This window comes from Etheostoma spectabile, chromosome 18, assembly GCF_008692095.1.
Source record: "Etheostoma spectabile isolate EspeVRDwgs_2016 chromosome 18, UIUC_Espe_1.0, whole genome shotgun sequence".
Classification (NCBI taxonomy): Eukaryota; Metazoa; Chordata; class Actinopteri; order Perciformes; family Percidae; genus Etheostoma; species Etheostoma spectabile.
In genome coordinates, this window is record NC_045750.1 from 26233101 (window position 1) to 26244263 (window position 11163).

Genomic DNA, 11163 nt, shown 5'->3' on the forward strand with positions numbered 1-11163 from the left:
GGGGGTCCGATGCGTTGGGCATGGTGCTGAGTTGGGATGGGGGGTCGGATGAGTCTGCGCCATTAAAACTTAAGATGACATCACGGGTCTTGCCAGACGGTGATGAGAACAATCCATGGGCACGGTCAAGTTCTCAGCGTCCAAAGGGGGGGGGGGGGGGGCGGGATATGCTAGAAAGAAACTGCAAGGTTCCAAACTTTCAGATGCCATTTTGTTTTGTTGCTATTCATTTGAAAGTTAACTGATGGAAAGAAAAAATTTTATGACATATTAAATGACATGCTAATCTTTTTTCGTTTGGATGCCTTTGAGATTTTTTCCATATTTTCTTGGCGTTTTTTGAACAGTATACTAATTTTACCTGGTGTGACCAATCTTTATAGCCCACTGTATGACCTGCAGTATCGTTAACAAACTGGATGCAATCATTGATTACCACCTGTATCATTATTATTTATAAGGTTTTTTGTTTAGGTATATTTTTGACATTCAAAATTTCAATGCCTTAAAGATTTTAAGAATAGAATATAGAGGAAGGCACAAAAAACCAAGAACTAAATTATAATAATCCTCTAACTAGGCTGGGGGCATGTTCGTTCCATGATCTGGGTACAGCAGGGAAACAACAGGTAAGACCAAAGTGCGGAGTGGCAGGAGAAGGTTTAGAAGGGTATTAAAATAAAAGTGAGGACAGCACCGACATAAATGTCATGGAATTCTAATGTTTTCCCTTCACAGAGTTATGAGTTGGTCGTGGATTTGCGCTCCCAGTCTACCAGGTTGCATCAAATTTCATTGATATATTCAGGCAAAGGACTGGCAATTTACCGTTGCACCTCGTCACTGGGGATCTGTAACCATACGAAAACATACTTTCACCACCAGGTAGGAACGTATGAAACTTTCCCAGTCCAATATGGGTGTCTGAATTTAATGCTCCTTAGAGTGTTTATGGATTCCATGGCTCAAAAGTTTTAGATAATTTTCTTTCGTAAGAGGGTTGTATCCAAATCCATGGAGGACTGCCAGAGTGTCAGTGGAGAAAAGGGTTTTGGCTTGGTCATGTGACAAGTGTACCAGCTACGGGCGCTTTGGTAATGCACCGGAGTCAAAGCTGTGTGTGCATTAATGGATTCCTGGATGGACAGTTCTGTGAACCCAATTCGCAAAGTAAAAGCTTTACTTTTTTGTAGCAGTTGATAAAAACAATGCTATCTGCAAAAGACGGGAAATAAACTATTAGGGGCTGTATCTCGGGAGTCCTAGTATGGGGCTGACATAAATTGGTCTGGGTGGTAGCTATCTGAGTAAACATCGAGTCGATTAGGTTCAGATGTTGATTAAAATGCAAGGTCAAGCAGGAAAATGTTGTGTAATTTATTCTCCAATTGTTGCTTACAGAGGTCACTCCATCTAGAAAACCGACTGGTATGAGAACATTTGTTTGGCTTTTGCGTTTTGCATGATAGTTCAACAGGAGGGGGGGTCTGTAGGAGTTGAAAGACACATTGTTGCAACAAAAACGCATTCATCAAAATGATTAATTATTAATTTATATAATAATAATAAAACACAAAAAATTAATTAATTTTTTTTTAATAATATGAAGATAGTGATGACATTGATTTGTCAGAGCACCAACGGAACCAACCCCAAATGTGACGACACCAACACCAAACAGAACACGTGTAAAATATAATGGTGGAGAATAAAAACGCATGTCATCATAAATATAAAAAATAGTGAGGAGAACTATGTTGTTTGTATACAGTGGGGCTCAACGAAAAAAATCTCCAAAAGGCATCAAATGACGGATAGACCTTCGTATCCCCATGCTAATTAAAAAGTTAGATTTTATTTCCCATCATTTACACTTTTAAAATAATAGGAACAAAAAAAAATGGATCTGCAAAAGTTGGGACCTGCAGACTTAATACCTTGTCACTCCCCCCCCAACCACAAACTTGGAAACGTCTTGTAGCCACCAAGAGGCTTCTTTAATTCTGTTTGAGGTGTTCTTCGCCCATTCTTCTTCCAAAAGTCTTCAGTTCTTGAGATGTTGGGCTGTCTGGAACGCATGCTCTTTAAGGTCTATCCATAGATTTTACAGTATGTTGAGGTCAGGGAGATTGTGAAGGCCATGGCAAAACCTTTCAGGTTGATGCCTCTTTATGTAATCCACCGTGGATTTAGGGATCATTGTCCATTTGTAGAAAGCCATCCTCTCTTTAACTTCAGATTTTACACAGATGGTATTCAAGTTAGCGTCCAAAATTGGCTGAAATTATTGATACATTTTTCCTCTACTTGTGAAATGTTCCCGATGCCACGGGCTGCAATCAACCCCAAAGCAGGATTGATCTCCCCCCCCACTATGGTTAACAGTTGACAGAGGTTCTTTTCATTAATCTGGGACTTTTTCTCCAAAAACGTACCTTTTTCATTCCGGCCAAAAGTTCTATTTAACCCTCATCGGTCCCAGAACTTGTCCCACAATGCATCAGGCTTGTGTCAGTATGTTCATTTGCAAACTTCAAACGCTGATTTTGTAGTGAGGACGTAGAAGATGTTGTCTTCTGGACTTCCATGAAGACCAGTGTTTGTCTCGAGTATCTCTTTATAGTGACTGGGTTGTAGACCAAATCCAGTTGTCTCCAGGTCTTTCTGGATGGATCGGGCAGTCAAGGGGTTCTGGACTTGGCTTTTCTCCTAATCCTGCGAGCTGTTCTTTCGATATTTCTTGGTCTTCACAGAGCTTAACTTCCACTGTTCCTGAGACGGCCATTGTATTAATTACATTTGAAAAGAGGATATCGGCATCTGAAAAGCTTTGATATCTTCTTCTAGCCTTCGCCTGCTTTGTGAGCATTAACTATTTTCAGTTTCAGGTTTCTTAGCCAACTGCTTAGAAGAAGCCCATGGTGCTGATTGTTGGGGGGGGGTCAGTGAGTCTGGGCCATGGTGATGATTGTTGGGATGGGGGGGGTCAGATGGAGTCTGAGCATTTAAAAAACCTGAAGATTGACATCACCTGGTATTTCCAGACGGTGATTGAGAACAATCCATGACACACTGTCACGTCTTAGCGTATCAAAAGGGGGGGGGGTGAATGCTAGAAACTCTGCAGGGTGGCCCAACTTTCCCAGATGCATTTTTTTGTTTTCTATCATTTGAAGGTAAATGATGGAAATAAATCTTTTTTGTGGACATATAAATGAATGTCTAATCTTTGTTCGTTGATGCCTTTGAGATTTTTCCATCTGTCTTGGTTCTTTTGAACATTAATACTATTTTTAACTGTGTGACCAAACTTTCGAGCCCCACTCCCCTGTATGACCTGCAGTATCGTTAACAACTGTGAGCAATCATTGCTTACACTGTATCTTATATTTTTAAAAGTTTTGTTTAGGATATATTTTTGGACATGCAATCAAATGCCTAAAGATTCTTTAAGAATATAGAGGAAGGCAAAAACCAAATATATTCTAAATAATCCTCCTAACTCTGCTGGGTCCCTGTTCCGTTCCCATGATGTTGGACAGCTAGGGAACAACAGGCTAAGACCCAAAAGTGCGGAGTGGCAGTGAGAAGGTTAGTAAGGGTTATTAAATGAAAGTGAGGAACAGCAACTACAATAACAATGTCATGATGCTATTCCACTGTTTTCCCCCTTCACAGAGTTAGAGTTGGTCGTTGAATTGCGCATCCAGTCTCCAGGTGCCATACAATTCATTGGATATTCAGGCAAAGAATGGGCAATAGTTACCGTTGCCCGCTGTCACGGATCCTTACACTATACGAAAATAACTTTCACACAGGTAGGAACGTATGTATTTCCCAGTCACAAATCTGTGTGTCGATTTACTGCTCCTTTAGAGAGTCTGTTATGTTTACCATGGCTCAAATGTTTTAAGAATTTCTTTCTTTAAAAGGTGTGCGATACAAACACTCCACTGGAGGACGCAGAGTCAGTGTGAGAACCAGTTTGGTGGGTCATGTGACAAGTGTACCAAGCTACGGGTGCGTTGGGTAATGATACCGGTCAAGCTGTGTCGGGCATTAATGGACGTCCTGATGGACAGTTCTGTGAACCATCACAAGTACAGCCGTTACGTTTTTTTTGTGCAGTTGGAAATTAAAAACGAATGGCTATTGCAAAGAAGTGAACTAAACATATTATGGGCTGTATCTGCGGGGACCACGTACTACATGCGGCTGACATAACATGGTCTGGGTTGGTTAGCATGCTGGTAAACATCGAGTTCGCTTAGTGTCAAGATGTGGATTAAATTGAGGTCAAGCAGAAAAATGTGCTGTAATAATTATCTCAATGTTGCTTTACGATGGTCATCCATGTAGAACCGACCATGGATGAGAACAGTTTGTTTTGCTTTTTTTTGCATGGATAAGTTCACAGGAGTCTTGTAGTAGTCGTGAAGACACATGTTGCAACAATAACGCATTCATGCAAAAGATAAGTATTATTTATATAACTAAATAATAATAATATGAAGATAGTGATGCACATTTGATTTTACAGTAGCACCAAACGGACACCAAACCCACAAATGTGACGGACACCAACACCACAACACCACAGCGGGTACAACTTATAATGTTGAGAATACAAAAAGCAGTGTTCCTCATAAAATTATAAAAAAATAGTGAGGGGAGACTATGTTTTGTTTGTATGCAGTGGGGGTCGAACGAAACATCTCCAAACGGCATCATAATGACGGATTAGACATTTCGTATAACATGTCATAAAAAAAGTTAGATTTATTTCCATCATTTACACTTTTAAAATAATAGGAACAAAAAAAGAAATGGCATCTGGCAAAGTTTGGGCACCCTGCAGACTTAATAACTGTGTCCCTCCCCCCCCCACCACCAACTATGGAACAACAACTTCTACGTAGCCAGCCAGGAGTCTTTAATTCTGCGTTGAGTGTTGTCTCGCCACATATCTCTTCCAAAGTCTTCCAGTTCTTGAGATTCTGGTTCTTCTGTCACGCCACGCTATTTTAAGGTCTATCCAGGATCGATTTTACATTCATGTTGAGGTCAGAGATTGTGAAGGCCATGGCACAACCCTTCAGTTAATGGCTCTTGATGCAATACACCGTGGATTTGAGTGGATTTAGTGATTATCCATTTGTGAGAAGCCATCCGTCTTTAACTTCAGCTTTTTCACAGATGGTATCAAGTTAGGGTCAAAATTGCTGAAATTATTGAATACATTTTCTCATTTTATTGTGAAGTTCGCTGTGCAACTGGCTGCATATCAAAACATCCCCAAAGCATGTTGATCCCCCCCCCCACCTATGGTTTAACAGTTCGACGAGAGAGGTTCTTTTCATTAAATTCTGGCCCTTTCTTCTCCAACGTACCTTGGTCATTCCGGCCAAAAAGTTCTATTTGTAACCTCATCGTCCCAGAACTGTTCCCAAATGCATCAGGCTGTGGATATGTTATTTGCAACTTCAAACCGTGTTTTTGTAGTTGAGGACCGAGCCAATAGGTTTTCTTCTGATGCCTTCCTGACGCAACATGTTTGTACGAGATCTGCTTTTTAGTTGAATCGTTGTAGACCCAACTCCAGTTCTCCAGTGTCTTTCTGGAGGATCGGGCAGCTAACGGGGTTCTGGAACTGGCTTTTCTCCAATCCTGCGAGCTGTTCTTCTGATATTTTCTTGGTCTTTCAAGATCTTTAAATTCCACTGTTCCTGATGACGGCATTTCTTAATTAATTCTGAAAGAGGGAATATCGGCTTCTGAAAACGCTTTGCTATCTCTTCTAGCTTCTCATGCTTTGTGAGCATTAACTATTTCAGTTCAGTTTTTAGCCAACTGCTTAGATTGAAAGCCATGTGCTGTGTTGGGGGGTGGGGGTCAAGATGAGTCTGGGCCATGTGCTGATTGTGGGATGGGGGGGTCAGAGGGTGCTCAAGCTTTAAAACCTGTAAGATTGACATCACCTGGTCTTACCAGACGGTGATTGAGGAACAATCCATGACATGTCAAGTCTCAGCGTTCCAAAGGGGGGGGTGTGAATGCTAGAAACTCTGCAGGGTTGTCCAAACTTCCCAGATGCATTTTTTGGTTTTCTAGTCATTTGAAGGGTACAATGATGGAAATAAATCTTTTTGTGACATATAAATGAATGTCTAATCTTTTTTCGTTTGATTGACTTTGAGATTTTTCCATATTTTCTGGCTTCTTTTTGACATAATACTAACTTTTTAACCTGGTGTGACCAAATTTCTAGCCCCACGTATGACCTGCAGTATCGGTAACAACTGTGATGCAATCAGTGATTACACTGTATCATTTATTTATTGAAAGTTTTTGTTTAGGATATATTTGTGCATTCAAATTCAAATGCCTAAAGATCGTAGATAGAGAGGAAGGCAAAAACAACCAAACTAATATTTAATAACTCTAACTCTGCTGGTCATGTTACGTGACAGGATGTTGGGACAGTAGGGAACAACAGGCAAGGACCCAAAGTGCGGCCCAGTGGCAGTGAGAAGGTTAGAAGGGTTAGTAAAAATTGAAAAGTGAGGGACAGCACTACAATAAATGTCATGGGAATGTCTGTTTTCCCTCACAGAGTAATGAGTTGGTGCTGGAATTGCGCATCCAGTCTCCAGGTGCCATCAAATTTCATTGATATATTCAGGGCAAAGACTGGCAATTACCGTTGCCCAGCATCGTCACTGGATCTTTAACTATGGAAAAACAAACTTTCACCCAGGAGGAACGTAGCTACTTTCCCCGTTCCAATCTGTGAGTCATGATTTACTGCTCCTTAGAGTCTGTTATGTGTGTACAATGCGCTAAAATGTTGTAAGAAATTCTTTCTTTAAAAGGGTGCATATCCAAAATCCACTGGAGACTGCAGTTGTCAGTGTGAGAACACAGTTGCTTGGTCATGTGACAAGGGTACCAGACTACGGTGCGTGCGGTGAATGCTACACAGTCAACAGCTGTGTGTGCATGTAAGGACTCTGATGACCAGTTCGTGAACCAATCACAAGTAAGATTTAAGTTTTGTGTAGCAGCTTTTTGCAAAATAAAAACCAATGCTATTTGCAAAAGAAGTGAACTAAACTATTAGGGCTGATCTGCGGGCTAACGTCCTACATGGGGACATAAACATGGTCTGGGTTGGTTAGCTACTGGTAACATCGAGTCGCTTAGTGTTAGACTGTTGATTAAAATTGAAGGCAAGCAGGAAAAGTTGTGTAATTAATTTATTTCCAAGTTGCTTTACAGTGTCAACTCATGTAAACCCGATGGATGAGATACATTGTTGCTTTTTTTGCATGGATAAGTTCAACAGAGTCTGTGTATGGAAGACAATGTTGCAATAAAAAACACATTTCAGTCGAAGATAATTTAAATTTGTACAATAATAAGAAATAATAATAATATATAATAAGATATATGAAGATAGTGAGCACAGTGTTTTTTACAGAGCCACCAACACCAACCCCAAATGTGACGTCACCACACCAAACACAACAACAACCCACAACAACAACAACAACCACAAACCAAAAAACCCACAACACCCAACCAACAACACCCAAACACCTCAACCCCAAACAACAACCCCAAAACACCACAACCCCAACCAACAACCCCAAACACCGCAACACCATCAACAACAACCCCAACAACAATCAACCCCAAACAACCTCAAAACCCAACAAACAACCCCAACCACCCTCAACCCCATACCAACACAACCGAACAACAACCCCAAACACCTCAACAAAACAACAACCCCAAACACCTCAACCCATCAAAACAACCCAACAACACACCAACCCAAACACCACAACCCCAACAACCAACCCCAAAACACCTCAACCCATCAACAAAACCCCAACAACAAAAAACCCCAACACCACAACCACAACAAAACCCCAACAACAAACAATCCCACAACAAACAACCCAACAACAACAACAACCCAACCAACAACCCAAAAACACCTCAACAAAAACAACAGCAGGTACGACATATATGTGAAGATAAAAAAAGCATCCGTTTCTTATGACAAAGCATCTTGTGATAACAACTGGTCTGTGTTGTGTAAGTAAACTTTCGTTACCATGTATATACCTTTTGGAGGATCAAGTCCCAAGCCAGCAAGGATTTACAAGAACTTCTACGGCTGTAGTCCAATCATCGTTTTCTTACAGGTGTTGATGCAATAAATGTGATATGATTCCTAGATTTTGATGTAGAACCTATACACAAGCAAGTTAATTGTCCCAAACAGAGTTCAACTCCAAACTGCTAAGTACATCTTGACTGTCAGAACTAAAACTAAAGTTACGGTAAGTCAATTTTTGTTTGTCAAGTTCATTACATATACTGTTAATACACAGATACAGGGGTATTTGTATTTAACATGTAACAAAAATGGTATTAAGTATTGGTATTGATGATTTTAAGGGTTTTACATTATTTATATCAATACAGCATGGCTCTGGGATGGTGATGTGTCGGTCCACTATTCTGGGTCCACTCTGACTATCTTAACTGTACTTGGATTTACTGAAAAATTGACCATTGTGGTTGTGAGACCAAAGATCATCTTGACTTTACTCTAGAAACCACCAGCATGTTGACATTTTTAATTTTTGCATATATACTGACAATTTGTGCATAGATTTCGTTGAATAGTTATACAGGATTTGCTCGTCCCCATAGGATCAAAATAACTTAGAATGTGGATGTACTTAGATCAAGGCATGGGCCTACCTCTCAAGCCACAAGCCTGGACTCTAGTCTGGATCGATGAGATTAAGCCTGGACGTCTGGCGCGTTGCTCCCAAGGTGATGTCAGGCTTTTGCTGACTTACTCCCCTGCTTGTGTTGACGGTTTTAAAAACTTCAAGGCTAGCAAAGCACGCTGCTAAACTTTGGCATCATTGTGAAGAAAATTGGTCGTGCAATAAGCCAAGTTTGCTTGGTTTTTCGGGAATGATGTGTAAAGAACGACAAAGAAATATGTTAGGCTTATAACTATACTGGCCATTTTGAACCAAATGGTGGGGATTGCTTTTAATGTACACACTGGTATAAAATTAAAATTTTATCTTTTTGTATTCAAATACGTTTAACTCGTTAGTCCCGCTAATTTATAATAGCTCCATATTGGGTTGGGAACAGTTAATTTAATATTCCTTTGTGCCGTTTCTTGTTGGCAGAGTGCCAATGTGATCCAAAACAAGTTGTATCTTGAAAACTATTTTGGCAGAGTCATCCATCGCTGCGGTCCGGGGGCGTAGACAATCCTCCTTCAGTAGAATGTATCATGTGGCTGCAGACAGACCTTAATCGGCAGCGCGTGGGATAGGTCTTGGCAGCGTGGAGGGACAGCATGGCTCCAGACTCTTTATGGATTTATCACAGGTGTTGATACATTTACAAAAAGCTGCTGGCATTCGATCTCTCATTCAACTGAACTATCCATGAGCTGTCTTATACCATAAAGAGCAGCTGACGAAGCAAATATGCCAACAGTCAAATCGTTGCACGTAGAAAGCATCTGGTTTGCAGTTCTCACATGGCCTAGTATATGTTCAATTTGTTTTTCCAATGATCCCCAAAACATTATAATCTCTCACAATTACGCAAACGAATAGCAAAAGCTGAAACGAGTGACTCGAAGTGAAATGTTTAACATATACACATATCATTTTTCTGCGTGTGATTGATTCCCTACAGGAGGGGGGAAGCACCATCGGAAGGACTATTCATAACAACAACAACAACAACTTCCTTTAGTGAAACGTTTGTAGAGCTGTGACATGTAGGGGATATTTACAGAGCGTGGCAAAGAAATTTAAGGTATCCACAAGTAAAGACAATTAACATTTTTATTTTTACATTTTACACAAACGCATTGCTTTAATATGAGGAATATCTGATATTATATGTACTGTAGTGTGGTAGTAATTGTCGAACTGTGTGTTGTTTTTCTTTAAAGGCCCAACCCTTAAAGTTTGACCCCACTCCAGTGTTTTTTCGGGGAAACCTATATTATAACATTGTGGCCCACACCAGAAAATCTTATTTAAGTTAGCGGCTTGACTGCGAGGAGTGGAGACTGAACGGCCAAGTATAATACCCGGAGATGATCTCACAAGTTACAGCTAAGATGTGCGGCAACGCTATAATGTGTTTAAAGGTTTTAGCACTGAAGTGGTAAGAATTGGATCCAGTCATGGAAGCAGTCATACTCTATTTATTATTATTTTTGTTTCATATAACCAAATTAACATTTTTTTGCATAGTTCGTTTTTAACTTAACTTGAGACCCAACTAAAATTAAAAAAAACGAGAAATGAAGAGATTCCCTACTGACAGAATCCCTTTATAACAGCCTAGAGCCTGTCAACGTGCCATAGTTAATAATAGGAACAGCCATTAATAGACCGGGGCCGTAATACCGTTGGACTGTTATTGGAACCATATTATTTTTAACTTCAGACATCCACTTCTTGTATTTTTTTCTTTTTAGAAATGGAATTATTGTTAGGGACCTAACTTGACCAGCAGGTGTTTGGTCCCTGTCCTGAGTTGCTGGTGTGCTGTGTGGTGTTTGGTGTGGTGTGGGTGTGTGTGTGTGTGTGTTGTGTGTGTGTTTGTGTGTGTGGGTGGTGTGTGGTGTGTGTTTGTGTGTTGTGTGTGTGTCACTTTACTTCTTTATCTGTTTTTTTATACATTTTTTTGGCCCCTGGGACTGTTCTCCCGACTCCGTGTAATGTTTTTTTGTAATTGTTTGTCACTCATTTTGTGTTTCTTAACATATGGAAAATATATAAATCTAAAAATTTAGTCATATATCTATAAAAATAATTTAAAAGAAATGCGATCACAAAAAATGAAAAGTTAATTATCAGTAGGCTCTACACAGACAACACATTCTCCACTTCCCATCTAGGTGCCTTGGGTTTGTTATACAACGCTCTAAAAGTTTCTTTAGCTGCATATCGCAAAACTCACAGCTTGGTCGGGACTCTTACGCTCCAGTGACTCGCTGGAATGGGACAGTCCGGGTTTAGGGGAAAGGGTGTGGATGGAAAGCATCGGAATGTCTTCCTTTTTTTCCCGAGAAGCAAAAAAAGACACGAGATTTAC

General features: G+C 40.2%; 1 protein-coding gene across 1 annotated transcript in view; it reads left to right on the forward strand.

Annotated features, from left to right (window-relative positions):
- The window catches only part of LOC116706603 (adhesion G protein-coupled receptor F5), a 15622-nt gene extending 8914 nt beyond the window's left edge, over positions 1 to 6708 (forward strand). The window contains exon 11 of the mRNA XM_032543531.1: positions 6614 to 6708. Coding sequence (XP_032399422.1) covers positions 6614 to 6618 — 5 coding nt within the window. The 3' untranslated portion in view covers positions 6619 to 6708. The remainder of the gene's footprint in view (positions 1 to 6613) is intronic.
- The last annotated feature ends 4455 nt before the right edge of the window (positions 6709 to 11163 follow it).